Source organism: Thermobia domestica, chromosome 5 (genome assembly GCF_964235325.1).
Source record: "Thermobia domestica chromosome 5, izTheDome1.hap1.1, whole genome shotgun sequence".
In the NCBI taxonomy this organism is placed as follows: Eukaryota; Metazoa; Arthropoda; class Insecta; order Zygentoma; family Lepismatidae; genus Thermobia; species Thermobia domestica.
The window spans coordinates 86587796-86607420 of NC_137458.1; the positions used below are offsets into that span (position 1 = coordinate 86587796).

The 19625-nt window shown below is 34.4% G+C and overlaps 1 protein-coding gene across 2 annotated transcripts in view; it reads right to left on the bottom strand.

Annotated features, from left to right (window-relative positions):
* Positions 1 to 2475: 2475 nt before the first annotated feature.
* LOC145685977 (solute carrier family 53 member 1-like) overlaps positions 2476 to 19625 on the bottom strand; it is a 178176-nt gene continuing 161026 nt past the window's right edge. Inside the window, exon 11 of one of the 2 annotated variants that reach the window (XM_081758777.1) lies at positions 2476 to 3374. In XM_081758777.1, the coding sequence (XP_081614903.1) occupies positions 3203 to 3374 (172 nt within the window). In that variant the 3' untranslated portion in view covers positions 2476 to 3202. The remainder of the gene's footprint in view (positions 3375 to 19625) is intronic. The other variant, XM_081758778.1, reaches the window with a different exon arrangement.

Sequence of the window (19625 nt, forward strand, 5' to 3'; positions counted from 1 at the left end):
TTTTGTTTGAGCCGTTTGGTCGTCCACCGTCCAGATTCCATGTTCCTAAAGAAAAACAACACATCAAGACAATCATCGATAGAGAATCCCGAATGTTCCAGGCAAGTGTTGTGTATAATTTTACTTCAGCCTAAGTTCATCCTTTTCTCTTCCACCGTCTTATCACCTTCACACATCACAATCTGATTCCGATTGAAAAGAATTTAATTTCATTCGCAAAGCAACCAAGGTCACGAACCAACTATCTCTGCTCTAAAAAATTTTAGTTTACTAAATCCTGAGACAGCTTGTCAGTTCTAAATCCCAATTTCTTAATTTTACTTTTGTTACGTCGAGCTACGAGAACTGACGAGACCATACTGCACATTACTATGCTCTTTACAAACATATGTAATATTACATCCTTTGGTTTCAACTGGAAGATTTAAAATATAAGCTCACAAAAGTAAAATGGTAAATAGGATATACGTAAAACGGTAAAATGGTTATACGTAAAAGTCATAATGAAATTAAATCTTTTAGTTTTACGTCCCACATTTATGCTCTTTAGACTAAAGGGAACGGACGATTGATGAAATTGAAACAAGTTGTGAATTGAGAATGTGTGAAGAAATGAGGCGTCTAGTATCAAAAACCGCCAAATCTTTTTTTTTTTTTTTTTTTTACCGAAATTGAGTTATATATCGCTTGTTAAACGTTTGGTCTAAAGGAATTTCATGAAAACAGAATTTTGTTGATAAGCTTAATATTTCATACTAAAAAAAAAAAAAAAAAAAAAAAAAAAAAAAAAAAAAAAAAAAAAACCTATTTCAAACATGGGACTTTGTACTCGTGTATATGGAGAGCTTCACTGCACGTTTTGCGAGATTACTCGAAACTAAGGGAAATGGATGTGGCGGATTTTGATACTAGTCGCCTCAAATGGAACAACTCCGACAAAACCCACGGACACGATGTTGTCCACCACAAGCTCACATGACTTGCGATTGGATTGGGGATTCTTCCCAGTAGAGGTAATGTTTCTACCACTGAGCCACCGTACATCCACGTAAAAAGTAAGATAAAGCTAATTAATAAACAATAACACAATATGTTCGTTCTATTTCATTAATTTTATAACACAAACTTTACAATGTGATATTTTGGTAACAATTGATGATGATAAAGTCTTCTTACTGATAAAGTCATAAAATATTATGAGAAAAGATGTTGACAACAACAAATCTAATATTACACTAATGATAGCATCATTGAAATATAAAATACAAGTTGGTTATATTGATTGAAAAGATAGATCAAACTGTACAGCTAGGAAAAGTGCATAACCACAAAATAGTGCTTAACATTGCTTAATTTGTCAATAATATCAGCAAGGATTTTAATATAATTCGCTGTAGCTCCAAGAGAGACAGAGATTTTTCACAACAGCAGCGACAATGAGTACTATTATCTAAAGCATTAATTGAGTAGCTCATTTCCAAAGTCCATTGAACAAAATTTTACCCGAAATCGAAACAATGTGCAATTTTCCTTCTAATTTAGACAGCAGAAGCAGCAAAATTTCACGTATAGTTTATGCAGGAAATATTGAATGACATTGTTTCGAATATTAAAAGATGGTGGGTTTAGGCGTGCCCCTTGCAAGATATGCCTCTAGGTCAATACAAATTCTTAGTGGATTTAATGAACTTTGGAAATGGACAACTCGGTTTATTAGATAATAACAATAAAACTTATATTGAAAAAAAGAGTTTTTACATCAGATGTCTAAAATAACATTTACAACTTGCATCATGAAATAATTTCCAAAGAATATGGAAGCAGGAACATATCATATAATTCCAAAACTAAATCTAATTCAGCTCTTTGAGAAGACAGTTTCTTAAAATGAAAATTCAAATTAGTTTTTAATTACACTATTAGTGTTATTAAATATTATTGCCGATCTATGAGAAAATTTGTGTCATTCTTCTCTGAAATCATTGTTGTTTATTTCATATATTCTTTATTTAATTAAGGAACTCTTTCCTTTACATATTCGTCTGCTTAAAAGATTCGAATACATATTAAACTGTGAATGATACTTTTTTTCTTTTATTATGGGAACTGTCCTAGTTAACACAGCTTAAGCGATCAGATAATTGTATCGTTCTCTTCTGATATTTGAATTTTTTCTTCACAGTTCCTCAAATAAACAGGTATCGTTGATTACCTATGAACATTGAAGTACCGTATGTAAATCAAAAGCTCTCCAAAAACAAATTTCTTACAGTAATTACAGATTCCATCGAAACTAACTCATAAGTGAATGTGCATCTTTCATTCTGAGTTAGTATATGCCTCAAAGCGAACATATATCACATAACATTAGCTAAACTTTGTTTCTTTTCTAGAAGCCTATCATTTAAAAACAATGATATAATCTGAAAGATTATTAAGGGGGGGGGGGGGTGAAAGAGCTACCGATGCAAAAGTAAATAACAGTGAATGGGATCTTAGCAGTACAAGAACCTATTTATACCATCTTGAGCATAACCATTTCAACACTGTTGTGAACAATGAAATAAAGTTGATTAGCTCAGTTTCACAGAATATTTCCAGATTATACAAGTTAATCAACTTAAGGGTTTAACAAACACATGTAGTTAAAACAACATAGTTCCAAGAAATATAAAGCCCAGTTAAGCAGGTGACCAACTTAACATTTTTTTCCCTCTACTAGATAGTAATTGCTTCGAAAATACATCGAAACTTCAAATATTACGAAATATTGAAATTAGTTACTGTGACATTATAGAATAAGAGTAACTGTTGAAGTTATTCCATTTCCTTTCGCTCTCCTTAATATTATTTACAAGACAGAAGCACAGACTCTTTAGCAAAACATTAAAGTGTGCATGTGTGTGGTGGGAGAAAAACAATTACAATTTACATAATATTTTCTCACATTTCACCATCACGGAACGAAATAAAGAACATGAGGGGTATACCATTTTAAGCAATCTAAGAGAATTAGCAGATTAATTGCTAATTAGTATTTTACACAATTAAATTATACAAGACATAATAATAATACAAAGAACTGTTCACATATGGAAGTTTCTCCAATAAATTATGAAGAGAGGAGTTAACGTTTCTCCTTCTCTGTGACATCGACATATAAATAAACATAAAACGTGAATCTAATTCGTCTCCTCTAAACTTAATCTCGAGCTTTACGATTCACAACACCATCCTCATGGTCCATCATTCTTAAAATTACTATTTCTTCTGCTGGGGCTCTTGGAGTTATAGAAATATCTCTAACAGCACGAAATCTGCCTACATTATTTACATGCTCGTTCTCAACTCGCAAATAGTTCCACATGAATCGTCTGTAATGAAATAATAATAAACATTTCGTATATTATTAGACTTCCAAATTATGCTTATGCATAAGTGACGCAAACTTTATAGCGTTGCTATGTTCGTCTATCTGTTGACAGGTGTCAGAGTAAAAACGGTCAGAGATATCGAAAAACGGTTTTCTAAATTGATTTAGCGTCTCAAGAATAGGTTCAATCCCTCCGTTAATTCCTTATTCATACCAGAAGTGGTAGAAATAATCATTTCTAGTTTCAACGTTACCACCATAGAACAAAAACAATAACTGATAGCGACAAACTGTTTTTAGTGTTTCCAGACAACATACTGTCACCACACACAACACTCTACTAAAATTGGGAATGATTCAAATTTACTAATACTTCCAGTTTCAATTCTTATTTCCATAGAGCAAAATTAGTACGAGATACGAAAAAGCTTTTTTTTTCTTTCTTTTTTTTTTGACATGTTCAATGTTACAAGAATGAATTTTGTCTTGACTTGTATCTATCTGTTCAAACCGGAAGTGGTAAACATTATGATTTCCGGCTACAACACTGATTCCATAATGAATAAAAGGAAAATAGATAGCGATAATCAGATTTATTATATTAATTTAGTATCACCAGGTTGTTTCACCTCTAATTTCATTCTTCTATTGCAAACCGGAAATCAGAGACATCAATTAGCACTTCCAGTTTTAATATTACTCTCCATAGAGCAAAAAGATCAAGAAATAGCGAGTAATGGTTTTCTGATATGGATTCAGTGTCCGAGGAACAGGTTCTATCTTTGATCTTTTTCCTCTATTGCAACCAGTAGTTATAGTAAATGTACTGCTTCAAGTTTGAGCATTGAATTCGTATAGTCTTACACTACAAAACGAAATTCAATTGTTTTTCTAGTTAATTAATAGCATTTTACTCTCAAAATCAAGTTTTTATTTTAAATACATACTTCAATATTACATTCTAGTTTCAGTATTTACTTCTTCCTAATATGATTACCGTTGACTTAGTAAGCAATGTAACTGCAAAAGGGAAAATAAAATAAATATCTAATTTGAGATTAAAATCCATTACTAAACTAAAATGAAAACTGAATTCCCTGGCACATGACACTGAAGAACTTAAGCTAACCAGCCGGCGATCTTTCTTAATAAGTAGGAGATGTGTGGTCAGCACATTGCATCGCGAGTCCCATCGCTAGGTTGCTGGTTTTCTTGACTAAAGTCTACATTTCTTTCATTAAAATTGTTTCAAGACCTTAACTGCAGTTTTGAGCTATTAAACAGCAGATAAATCATGTGACCATGGAGCATTAACTGATAGAAAGCAGAAACCTGTATATAATATTGATTGGCGATGTTATCATTAATATAAGTTTTATCGTATCAGTAAGTGTGTGGCTTATAGGTAAAAAGAAAAATTGTGATTTTCTCGAAACTAGTTTTTTAGAAGTACGTTTTGTCTTTGTCCAATAATGACTAGTCAAACTCTGAAAATAAATATTTAGGTTCTCCAGTATATGTTCTTTTTTTTTTCATAACTCATCTAATATCTCTTATTTTAATTTTTATATTCCTACGGCAGGATTTATTTATTCTATCCATATGTAAAAAATATTATCAAATTGGTTAAAAGCACAGAATCACAAATTAAAGAAGACTTAGTTGTAAGACCTTTCGTTGATGCTTCATAAGAGGAGAAGGAAGGAAGTAGGATAAATGAAAGATTGAAGAATAAAGAAATTGCTGAATAATTTCAATAAGAGAAAGGCAAAAAAGTAATAGAGTAAGAAACATAGAAGAACAATAAATTAATTTAGGAGTAAGAAACGAGAAACGTTAATGTTCAGTATAGGTGTGAAAATAGTTCCCAAAAATAAAAAGCTGTTACATATTGAAACAGTGGAAAAGGAAATGGAGGAGGAAACAATAAGAAAATGGAAGAAAGAAAAATTATAAAATTTCTGAAATTGATTTGGGAAATCAGTGTGTGCACTACAGAGTAAAATTAAAAAGTTATAAAATAATAATAATAATAATAATAATAATAATAATAATAATAATAATAATAATAAGATTCTTTGATTGTGACTCATCATAAGGAAACATTTTTTTCATTGCAAAGCATCAACTGAAAGTTAGCTGCTAAGAAAACACATATTACCACCACCACCACCACCACCAAAAAAAAAAAAAAAAAATGAATAAAAAACAGTTTAGAATGCTCCAAGAGAACTGCTTGTTGTCTACGGCAAATTGCTTTTATATATTTAAAAAAGATGGTAGACTATTTGTCTCATAACTAGAGGGAAAATAATTGCAATGGGAAGCTGGAATGCCAGAAAAGCAAGTTGTTCAAGCCATGAGCCTGGATATTAAAACAGTAAAATATTGAATTGAACGATTGGAAGCAGAAGGGGAACAGGGATACAAACTAAAACGAAACTGATTAGACCATAAGTGACAACGGAAGACGAAAATGCTTCGATTATTGAAGCTAACGCAGCAACCTGTTCGCTGCTGCAACAACCCTGAAAACAATTTTAGGTCTGGAATGCAGTGCAGAGACATATAACTGTACTCATATTATTTGTTCTGCTTTGTAGGTCAAACTAACAGATGCACATATAAACGCTCGCTTAGAGTTTGCAAGAACCCACATCAACAACCCACAAGACTTCTGAAACCGTGTAATCGGGAGTGATGAGAAAGTGTTTAGTTTATACGAAAGAGGAAATCTGTTAAAACATTCTACGATATGTTGATTTACGAAGACACATGCTCAAAATTGAAAAATTCGCGAAATATCATCTCTCTATGACTTGCAGTTCCCGAGATATGGCTCCTTAAATTTCCCGAAATCCGAACTTTTTTGGCCAATATCTGAGAAATGGTCGCCAGTTACCAGTGGCCACTGGTTACTATTTGGTACCAAATGTTCATCATCCTCTTAGAATTGATCAACACCAATATAATTTCTGTATGACTTACGGTTCCCGAGTTATGGCTCCTTAAATCTCTCTAAATTGGAACTTTTTTGGCCAATATCTCGCGAACGGTAAAAGTGACGTAAAGAAAAAAAAAATCCATCACTTTCTAAGATAATTTTTGATGCTTTATCGAATGGAGGGCTCAAAATTGAAAAATTCGCAAATAACAGACACGGACACACACACACACACACACAAACAAACAAACACAGACTTCAGTATTCAGTAAGAATTCAGTAAAGAACTTTTTCAGTTCGTTGAAAATAATGAGAATAAAAGAAAGATAAGAATTGAAACCGGTACTATTAGAAATTATAATGAACACGTGGGAACAGTAAGTGGAAAAGGAAAAAAAAACTGTTTACTGTATGTTTTCCAGATATGTAGACAATTGTTTGGGAATATGGAAATACATAGAGACATTTGAAGGAGATAGGACACAAAGGATATAATCAATTTTTTGGACATGACAATAAGGAAGAAGGAGGTAGGTTCAAAACAAAATAGAATCAGAATGAATGTTGTTCAGAATTATACTGCCATAAAAGAAGTGATGTAGATGATGAGATTACTAAAACAAACCAATAGAAACAAAGGAGAGAAGGGAAAAATGCTTGACAACGAGGGGAAGAGAAAAAGATAACATCAAAAAAATTCACAGATTGCTGTTGGAAATGGATATAGTTAAGAAAAATTAGGAAAAGAAAAATAAGACAGAAGAGAAGGAATAAGAGTGAAAGGAAACGAAGGAGAAAGGTGTTTTGTGATAGAAACTACTGATATAAAACAGAAACTCTTAAAAAGCTGTTCAGAAAGGAGAAAGAACGTTAAGAAAAAGGACTAGAATATTAGTCTTGGTTGGAGTAAAGGAGAAAAGAGAATGAGGTACAATGAAGTAAAAGAGTAATGTTGAGAATTAATTGTAAAGAGCATAACATGAAGTATATAGAAGACACAGGAAAGGGGTTAAAAGAATGGATAAAACAGCATAAAGACGAAGTGAGATTGAAAAGAGAGAACAACGTGATGTGTATAAACTTGTGAGTAAAAGAGGACATGTAATAGACTGGAAAGGTGAAGAAGGACCAGTGAAAGAAAAACAGTGTTATAAGGAAGTAAAAGGAGGCACAATAGGTAAAGAAAGGACAGAAAGAGAGTCTAATGAGTTGGACTAATGGTTTAATGATTCACAAAATGAATCTCTGTGTGTGTGTGTTCTAGCATAACTCTAGATCAGCTGGAGCAATTTTAACCAAACTTGATATACATATTACTTACAGCCTGGAAAATAATTCTGTTGGGGTAAGACCCCCTAGTTTACCTAAGGGGAGTGGGAGAGGGATAGATATAAAAATGATCGACATGACCGATATCAGTGTCGAGTTCATAGTTTTCGGGGTCTATTAGCTGATTCGTTATAGTTCTAATACCTTTTGGGTCCAAATCCAGACTCTAGTGAGGGTAAATCACACCTAGGGGGAGTAAGAATGATGACATATAAAAATGGTCGAAAAAGGCCGGTATTAATGTCGAAATCGTAGTTTGGGGTGGCTGAGATGAACAGTGACACTTCAGATTCCATTTATATCCGATTTCATCACTCATCAGTACTCCTGAGGGAGAGAAGAATGGTAGCATGTAAAAATAATTGAAAATGACCAATATTAGTGTCGAATCGATAGTTTTCGGGATCCCTACGTTGATTGGTGACAGTTTTGGTGTTCTTTAAGCCCAAGGTCAGCTCCTATTTGAGGTATGATCCAATTTGAAATGAATCTTGGAACATAGTTCCTGCCTTAAGTTTTCTATCATGTCACATTGATTAAGGAGCATAGCCTAAGAAATATGGAGTTTAAAATTTATGCCGAGTATGTATCTTGTGGATTTTTATAATAACACTTCCATTAAAGTTCATATCATAATAGTAAAGGAACTTCACATATTTCCTATAAACTTATTCTTCCCGTACGAAAAATATGGATTTCAGCTAGTAAATAGATAAAAAGTGTGTAGATAGGTGGTGGGTAGTAACAAGTTGTAACAGCTGTTAGTTGCAAAGAGATAAAAAAAAAAAAAAAAAATGAAAGTGAGTGCTTAATTAACAGTTAAGATGTGAAAAAGTGTGTACCTAGTTAAAAGCTGTAATTTGTGAAAATAAAAGGAAGTATCTTATGGATGTTATAGTACTCGTACACCATTCGTCTTTGTCAAACACAATATAATATTAGAATGCTTTTAACATGGGGAAACATCATATTCATGGGCCTTCTCTAGGTTCTTCCGTTTCCTCCCACATTACCACTATACCAATTCTTTATAATAATTCGTCTTCTTTAGCCTAAATGACAATAATTGTGGGACGTTAAAGACTTCATTTCATTTTCACACATGCTCGGCTAATACTACGGCTGATCGATTTTCAGTAACACCTGTGAATCATAGAAATCATTTATCGACCTGTAACAGTGTTCAAAGCTGCTACGCCTGTTATTTTGTGAAACAATATTTCAACAAAGGGAGAACAGAATATTTTATGCCTTGTTTTGTCAAACATCTCCTCTGTTACAGAGCTGCTTAAGTCATTTAGATTTCTATTTGAAGTTTTAGCAAACATAGTTGCGTTGAACAAGTGGTTTGCAACCAGGGGCGGAATAAGGCAAAATTTTCACCCGGGCAAAATGACTTTTTGGCGCCCCCTAGTTCTAGCCTATATTTTACATTTTATTACAGTGATTTTAATATTTTGAATCAATTTTTGAAAAAGAAAAATACTCAAACATATGATATAGGTATATTTAGTACTTAAAATATACATGTGGCAACAATTACATTGTAAGGTTCGGTCGTTTAGAAGAGCTGATTGTGACACTGATTACCTGGAAGCAGCGATAATAAGAGAGAGATTATCGTTGAATAAAGAAAATATTCAATGTCTGAAAACGGAAAGGTTTAGTTTAAAGAAATTAAAAAAGAGCCAGGTAAGAAAGGAATACCAAATTGAAGTTTCGAATAAATTCTCGATTTTAGAAGATTCAGAGTGCACTAGTGTCGAGGATAATTGGATTGAAATTAGAGATAGCATTAAACTTTCAGCAAAAGAAAAAGTAGCATACGCAGAAATACGTAGGAACAAACCATATGGTTTGACCAGGAATGCATTCAGCTAGAGGCAAAGAAAACGGGCAAAATTAGTTGGCTACAAAATCCGAATGAAATAACTACACAAAATTTCGTAGACATCAGGCGGGAAACTTCAAAAACTTTTAGAACAAACAAACGTGATTTTTTGAAAGCTAAAATTAAGGAACTTGAAGATAATAGTAAAAATAAAAACATTCGGGACATGCATAAGGGGATCAGCGAATTTAAGAAAGGCTATCAACCTCCGGTACAGTTCTCATTGATACGGATAGCATCTTAAATAGATGGAAAGATTTCTTTGACGAATTCTTTAACACGCAGCTAAAAACTAATGTGCGTGGAGAAAGGGAAATACACACCAGTAGCGTAGCGTGGTATTCCGAAATGAGGATGCCAAAGTTAGTCACTTGTGCGATACAATACTACTAAAAACAGCAATACATAGCTATACCGATGGGAAATACAGGGTTGTGAAAAATTTAGGGGGGAGGCCCCCTAATTGGTGGCCTAGTGGGGCATACAGAAGCAAATGCGTGGATTACGTCAGAAGCCAATAAGCAATTGTCTCAGCTTCTTCTTACCACTACCGTGTGACAAGAAAACTTGTCCCCGCTGTTGTATGAACATTGTTTCCAGTATATTTCCCTTTATTTCTTTCTCGTGGGCAGCTTCTTTCTCCGCATATCATACTTCAATCTCGTTCTTTAAAAAGTCGCCCCTAGAAATTTGTCATCCTGAGTCCGGAACTCAGACGTCCATTTGTGAATATAGGCCTGAGTGTATACGTATATCATTTGAAGATGCAAGTAGAAAACACTTAAACCAACTCTGGGGGCCTGTTTCTGAGTATGTATAGACTGAAATAGTGTGACGTCACATCCTTTTCGTTGCCATGGTGATCGCCATTTTATTTTCTATACAAACACGAGCGAAGGCTGAGAAATAACGCATAAATGGTGATATGTTATGTATTTGATTGTAAGCATTAATGTAATTGAGCAGAAATGGAACAAGCAATATCCTAAAATTCTTTACTAAAGATTTTCGATATTCTGTAGGCAACATAAAATTCTTAATCGTAAACGTAAAATTACTAAGGCAAAATAAATGAGCAAATATGATTCGATCAGAACACACAATTGTAATATTACATGATACAGACAAATCCACACGATCTCTACATAAGGTTTGTTCCCCTTCTGTGCAATACATCGAGGCATTTATATTAACAAATAATGGATACAAACTTACCTCAACTTCAGTTCTTCATGTTTGCCTCCACTCTGCCTTTTAAATATTTACATTCACCATCATACATTATGGAAGACACTTGATTTGACTCAAGAGGATTTTCGCCTTTTTCCTCCAATTTTACTTCGTTCTCAAAGTATTTAAAAATTCTAAATAATTTCACAGCCATTGTTTACTCAACACCTCATTTACACACTCACGTTTGTATAGAAAACAAAATGGCGATCACCATGGTAACGGAGAGGAAATGACGTCACCACTATTCTAGTCTATTTCGTTGTCAGATATCCAGATACTGAAGGCAGAGGCGCAAATCTGTCTTCAACATTCGGGGAACGGGTAAGACCGTTCCCATTTTTCAAAGCGATGTTCAAAATATTTATGAAGTTGAAAAACAATGCTGTGGAGGATCAGAGTTGTCTTCAACATTTGGAGGAGGGCAGATTTGAGGGAGGAGGGCATATTTGAGGCTTACTCTGGGGGGGAGGGGTGATGAAACTCATATTACGGTAGATGAATCTGATTTCTGAGGTGAACCTGTTGTATATTATATACCAGGCGATGTAGATGAAAGTGTGATACGTATCAAGTGCCGTGAACACATTCTGAAATCTGAATACATGCATATTTATAATTGATATGTTTCTATTTACGCATCCACAATGATCCACATTAAAATTTTAGGACACTTGTTTTGTAATAATATAAATAATGACTTCCTTAAAACGATGAAAGAAAATCAACTATGTATGGCGCAACAATACTCTTATTCAAAATTATGATGATCACAATAGCATTATAGGAAGCGTTACAGGAATTAAACAAATAGTTGACAATAGACTAACAATAATTAATGACAATGAAATATTAAAAAAACACGATTCTTTTTTTAAAATGAAACAAGTCAAGGGAAACAATTTCATCCCACTTTCCTTTGTGGTATTCGGATACAAATCATCAAAATTTTAAATCGAGTGGAGGGAACATGTCCCCCTAATTTCCTCGGGATATGTGCCAATGACTGAAGGGCTCAAGCAATCTTTGCGAGGGTCGGGAATGCTGGCTCTCTTGGTCTACCTGATCGGTGACCGTGATTATACAGAATGCTTTATATTTATGCTTGCGTGTGTGAGCTCCCTCAAAGAGTTTCTGGTCACGCCACTGGACATATTATGTATTTATGATGAAGGTTAATAGTTTGCCTTTAATTACGATTACAGTTACGACGCATTTAATTACGATTAAAGCATAACTATTTTTATACTATTATTTACATAGCCGACATGCTTCAAAAAGGCATTGAACTAGCCATTTCTGTTTTGTTCTATTTCCTTGACGTTAGCGCTCGTACGTTCTGTTCAGAAACTATAGCTTAGTTCAAAATAGGTAGAGTTGGAAATACTTGAAGATATGCCAGCGTATATCTAAAGGAAAATGTAGAGTTGCAAGGGATGAAGGGAGTTAAGTAAGCAAGTAGTTGCGCATGCGCACTCGACAGAAAGCAGACGAAAACCCCGTTTCTTGCAGTAGGCCTGGATGCCCAAAGAACATAGCATACGACAAGAGGAAAGATAGAAAATGTGCATCTGAGTGACGCGCATGCGTAGGTTCCGCTTATCAAAGTAAGGCGAGAGAGCACATCTAGAAGATTGCAGTGGAAATAATTGTGATAATTACAAGCAAACAATTTATATACAATGAAATACGTACTTTTTCTTATTAATAGGGGATGCCGGGCATACCGGCGTTCCCTTATGCTACGCCGCTGATACACACCGCAGAACCGTATATCCCAGAACCTAACCGAATAGAAGTAGAAATCGCTATAAAGAAATTGAAAGAAACACAAGTCTCCGGGTGTAGATGAGATTCCGGCTGAGTTAATTTTAGCTGGAGGCATAAACTTGTGGAACAAGATAAACAAACTCATTCTCCTTATCTGGAACAAGGAAGAATTACCACCAGAGTGGAAAGAATCAATCATTGTTCCAATTCACAGGAAAGGCGACAAAACTGACTGTAATAATTATCGAGGCATTTCTCTTCTGTCAACATCCTATAAAATCCTTTCAAACATTCTATCAGCAAGATTGACCCCATACGCAGATGAAATTATTGGGGATTATCAGTGCAGATTTAGACGAAATCGATGAAATATTTACCATTCGACAAATACTCGAAAAGAAGTGGGAATACAATACCCCGGTACATCAATTATTTATTGATTTTAGAAAGGCGTACGACTCGGTTAGGAGAGAAGAATTATACAACATTCTTACAGAATTTGGAATACCGAAAAAGCTACTTAGATTAATTAAGATATGTTTAAATGAATCCCAAAGTAAAGTCCGGATAGGAAAATTTTTGTTCACGAGCTTTCACATTTAGAATGGCCTGAAACAAGGAGATGCGTTGTCGCCATTATTATTCAACTTTGTTCTGGAATACGCTATAAGGAAAATCAAAGATAGCAATCAGGGGCTAGAGTTGAATGGGGTTCACCAGGTTATGGCATATGCCGATTATGTAAATTTAATAGGGAATGATAGGAGAACAATAGAAAGAAAAGCAGAGGTCTTATTAAACGCTTGCAGGGACATGGGTTTAGAAGTAAATGCAGAGAAAACTAAATACATGGATCATAATACGGCAAATTATGGTTGCGTTAAAATATCGAATAATACTTTTGATAAAGTGGATAGTTTCAAATATCTAGGATCAATATTAAGAGACGAAAACCACATTCACGAAGAAATTAAATGTCGACTAAAAGCAGGGAATTCGTATTATTATCCAGTTCAAAATCTCTTGTCGTCGTGAATTCTGTCGAGGAATTTGAAGCTTAAAATATATAAAACGATAATCATGCCTGTTGTTCTGTATGCTTGCGAAACATGGTCGCTTACTCTGGGAGAAGAACATAGACTGAAAGTACCTAAGAACAAGATCCTGAGACGAGTATTCGGACCCAAGAGAAACGGGAATGGGGAATGGCGAAAACTTCATAACGAGGAACTACACAATTTATAGGGTTTACCCAACATTGTTAGGGTCATCAAATCTAGGAGGCTCAGGTGGGCAGGTCATGTAGCCAGGATGGAAGAAAGTAGGAACGCTTTCAAAATCTTAACCAGAAGACCAATCGGAAAACGACTATTAGGAAGACCCAGGCGCAGATGGGAGGACAATATTAAGATGGATCTCGCAGAAATAGGAATACAAAGTAGAAACTGGATCTAATTGGCTAAGAATAGAAGTCAGTGGAGAGCTTTTGTGAACGCGGCATTGAACCTCTGGGTTCCATAGGACACAGAGTTAGTTAGTTAATCAATTACATTGTCTTTATTATTATTATTATTATTATTATTATTATTATTATTATTATTATTATTATTATTATTATTATTATTATTATTATTATTATTATTAATGTACCGATTAGTATAAACAAAATCAATATCAAACAGCTTTTACTGAATATTGAATGGTGACATGATTACTGCTATAATGTAAATTGTTTTGTTATATGTATCAATAACATCAGGAGTCATTCTATCATATATTCGACTATGTAACAATTTATTCTAATAACGTGAAATATCAATAAATACATTTCACATATGTTGAATGTGTTTTACGCATAGCAATATAAGAAACCCTTTTCATGTAGGTCCTGTACTATGGAACTCTCTTCTTCCATGATGGAATGGAAAAAGATTATGTAATTGGAGTAGTAGAAAATGGATCGATCTGGAACATATGAGGACAACATCAGACAACTCACAAGCCTCTGGGAAATTGAGCACCGTACACCGTGAGCCCACGGTCTTTTACGACCTCTATTTTAGGGGTGAATTTATTCCCTTTTATGACCACTTTTTAGGGGGTGTATTCGTTCTCTTTTACGAGCACATTTTAGGGGGTGAACTCGTTCCCTTTTATGAGCATATTTTTCAACCCCTATTGGAACATAGCAGAAATTACACTGAGATTATGAACACACAGCAGATACATAAGACTCGTTCCACCCTTATTTAGAGTATGGTATATTTTCCAACCCCTATTTGAACCCATGGTCTTTTATGACCACTTTTTAGGGGGTGAACTCGTTCTCTTTTATGAGCACATTTTCCAACCCCTATTTTAACATAGCAGAAATACAGCTAATAAAAGAGCATGGCTTATTTTCCAACCCTTATTTTAACATAGCAGAAATTACACTGAGACTATGAACATACAGCAGAACAGATAATACATAAGAATACGTAACACACAAGGGTGTATTCATTCTCTTTTATGACCACTTTTTAGGGGGTGAATTCGTTCCCTTTTATGAGCATATTTTTCAACCCCTATTTCAACATAGCGCATCAGACAGAGACTACGAAACATAGTGAAGATTAGATAACACATAAGAGTACATAACATAACAAGGGTGTACTCGTTCTCTTTTATGAGCATATTTTTCAACCCTTATTTTAACATAGCAGAAATTACACTGAGACTATGAACACACAGCAGAACAGATAACACATAAGAGTACGTAACATAACAAGGGTGAACTCGTTCTCTTTTATGAGCACTTTTTAAGGGGTGAACTCGTTCCCTTTTATGAGCATATTTTCCAATCCCTATTTGAACATAGCAGAAATTACACTGAGATTATGAACACACAGTAGATACATAAGACTCGTTCCACCCTTATTTAGAGTATGGTATATTTTCCAACCCCTATTTGAACCCATGGTCTTTTATGACCACTTTTTAGGGGGTGAACTCGTTCCCTTTTATGAGCACATTTTCCAACCCCTATTTTAACATAGCAGAAATACAGCTAATAAAAGAGCATGGCTTATTTTCCAACCCTTATTTTAACATAGCAGAAATTACACTGAGACTATGAACATACAGCTGAACAGATAATACATAAGAATGCGTAACACACAAGGGTGTATTCATTCTCTTTTATGACCACTTTTTAGGGGGTGAATTCGTTCCCTTTTATGAGCATATTTTTCAACCCCTATTTCAACATAGCGCATCAGACAGAGACTACGAAACATAGTGAAGATTAGATAACACATAAGAGTACATAACATAACAAGGGTGTACTCGTTCTCTTTTATGAGCATATTTTTCAACCCTTATTTTAACATAGCAGAAATTACACTGAGACTATGAACACACAGCAGAACAGATAACACATAAGAGTACGTAACATAACAAGGGTGAACTCGTTCTCTTTTATGAGCACTTTTTAAGGGGTGAACTCGTTCCCTTTTATGAGCATATTTTCCAATCCCTATTTGAACATAGCAGAAATTACACTGAGATTATGAACACACAGCAGATACATAAGACTCGTTCCACCCTTATTTAGAGTATGGTATATTTTCCAACCCCTATTTGAACCCATGGTCTTTTATGACCACTTTTTAGGGGGTGAACTCGTTCCCTTTTATGAGCACATTTTCCAACCCCTATTTTAACATAGCAGAAATACAGCTAATAAAAGAAAATGAAATGAAATCTTTGAGTTTTACGTCCCACGGTTATGCCGGTTAGGCTAAAGGAGACGGTGATAATGAGAGATGAGTGAAATGGTGGAATGAAGAAAGTGGGAGGAAACGGGAGTACCCCGAGAAAACCCACGAGCACGGTGTTTGTCCACCACAAAGTTCACTTGGCGGGGGCTGGGATCGAACCCGGGACCCCAAGCACGAGAGGTGAACGCTCTACCACTGAGCCACCGCGCCCCCCCAGCTAATAAAAGAGCATGGCTTATTTTCCAACCCTTATTTTAACATAGCAGAAATTACAGTGAGACTACGTAACACACAACAACCTCCATTTTCATAAGAGTACACAACATAGCAAGGGTGTAATGAGGTTGTATTAGTTCCACCCTATTTCAACATAGAGCATCAGACAGAGACTACGAAACATAGTGAAGATTATATAACACATAAGAGTACATAATATAACAAGGGTGTACTCGTTCTCTTTTATGAGCACATTTTTAGGGGTGAACTCGTTCCCTTTTCCAACCCCTATTTGAACATAGTAGAAATTACATGAAACTAAGACAATAATGAGGGTGTATTCGTTCCACCGAAGATTAAACATAGTCCATTTTAAAGGGTGAACTCGTTCTCATTTAAGATTACTTTTTCAACCCTTAATTGAACATAGCGCATCAGACAGAGACTGCGAAACATAGCACAGGGGGTGTATTCATTTTCTCCACCCTAATTGAACATAGCAGAAATTACACTGAGACTACGAACACACAGCAGACCAGAGAATACATAAAATTCATTCCCTTTTATGAGTACATTTTAAGGGGTGTACTCGTTCTCTTTTATAATTACTTTTGCAACCCCTATTTTAACATAGCAGAAATTACATAAGATTTTTTTTCAACCCCTATTTTAAGACAATGAATACCTATGTAACATAGCGATTCGACACGCTCTTTGAGCCGATTTGGATGAAACTCGGCATATGGGGGTTTTCGACCATGCTGAGTACGAATATCATACTTATTTTTACCTGGGTCCTATAGTTTATGTGGCATACGCCTTTTGTATGACAATTTTAACCAATTTGGGTGAAACTCGGTATATGGGGGTTTTCGGACATGCTGATTACAAATATCATACTTATTTTTATCTGGGTCTTATAGTTTATGTGGGATACGCCCTTTCTATGACAATTTTAACCTATTTGGATGAAACTCGGTATATGGGGGTTTTTCGGACATGCTGATTACGAATATCATACCTATTTTTACCTGGGTCTTATAGTTTATGTGGGATACGCCCTTTGTATGACACTTAAAACCCAATAACTCGAAAACCGAGCCAAATATCGAAGTGGTGTTTCCACATTTAGCAATAGGTCATCAGGTACTACAAGTTCCAAAATTAGTGGTCATCGAGGTCAAAGGTCAAAATACTTAAAACCTAATAACACGAAAACTGAGACACATATTGAGGTGCTGTTTGCACATTTAGTAATCGGCCACCAACTACTACAAGTTCCAAAATACTGATCATCGAGGTCAAAGGTCAACATACTTAAAAACTAATGACTCGAAAACTGAGCAAAATATTGAGGTGCTGTTTCCACATTTAGTAATCGGTCACCAAAGATCACATGTCTCAAAAGTGTCAACCATCGAGGTCAAACTCGAAAACGGAGCCAAATATTGAGGTGGTGTTTCCACATTTAGTAATAGTTCATCAATCACTGCAAGTTCCAAAATAATGACCATCGAGAGCTTGTAAACGGAGCAACGGATAAATTTTGTACAAAGCAGAAAAAGTGAAGGAGGAATAAATTTGAGTGGCCTATTGAATTTTGTACCTACGAGAAATGCCATTTTAACTAGCTGAGAATTATATGTCTTCTTGTACTAATTAAATAAACGAAGGAATATTGTACCAATGAGAAATGTCATTTTTTCTAGACCATGTTCTAATATTTAAACAAACGAAGGGGTGAATTTGAGTGACCTATTCAATTTTGCACCAACGAGAAATAATTGCGTATTTTAAATCATTTTGTACTATTTAAAGAAACAAACAATCGGATAAATTTAACCGACTCAGAAGTTCAATACTATTTTGTACTCTTGAGTGAGCTTTCCAATTTTGTAGCAAGAAGGACCATTTTTTAAAAACTAACTCAGAATTTCATTTCATTTTTGTAATACTCAAATTTGGATGGAGTGTTAGTTTTGTATGAACCAGAAAAATTTGATTGGATTATTTCCTTAGGTACCAACTGGAAAAAGTGAAGGGCCATTATTCAAATAAACGACGGAATAGAGTATTTAGTTTTGTACCAACTAGAAAAAAAAGAAGTGAAGTATGAATAAAATTTAGGTGGACTATTTTCTTTTGTACCAACTGGAATGTTCTATTTTTGTATCAATCAGAAAAGAACGAAGAAGAGCCATTTTAACAAGTTCATAATTTCTGTAACGAAAGAATAATTTCGATGTTCTACTTTTTATACTAACGAGAAAAAATGAACTAGCTGAATATTTAAATATACGAAAGAATAAATTTAAGTGACCTATTCAATTTTGTACCAATGAGAAATGGGTCAGCAAAAGGCGAAGAAGGACTATTTTATATAATTTTACTACTCATATAAACAATGGAGTATTTAGTTTTGTACCACCAAGAAAAAAAAAGAAATTGCACCATTTTGGAGCATTCAAATAAACAAAGGAATAAATTTGAGTGACTTAAAATATAATTTGTGTCAACTCTAAAATCAATTAAACGAAGTAATGCATTTGAGTGAGCTATTTAATTTGAAAAACCGAAGTTAAGTATTTTATACCATTTTGTATTATTTCAACAAACAAAGGATCATTTTATATCATTTTAAACTAGTCTAATAAACGAAGGCATAAATATGAGTGAGCTATTTAATTTTGTAGCAACCAAAGGATTTTCACGAAAGAACAAAATTGTACTAATCAGAAAAAGCGAAGAAGACCCATTTTTACTAACTGAGAATTTCTGTACCTTTTTGTACTATTTAAACAAACGATGGGATAAATTTGAGTGGCCTGTTTTTTGTACTAACCAGAAAAATCGAAGAAGGTCCAATTTAGCTAACTCAGAATTTATATACCTTTATACTAGCTCAATGAACGAAAGAACAAATTTGGGTGTTCTACTTTTCCATTTTAACTTGCTGAGTATTTAATACAATTTTGTACTACTCAAATAAACGAAAGAAAAAGCGAAAAAAGACCTTTTTAACTAGCGCAGAATTTCTGTAACGCAAAAATTAATTTGGATGGAGTAACAAGAAAGAAAGCAAAGATATGCCATATTAACTATTTAAATAAA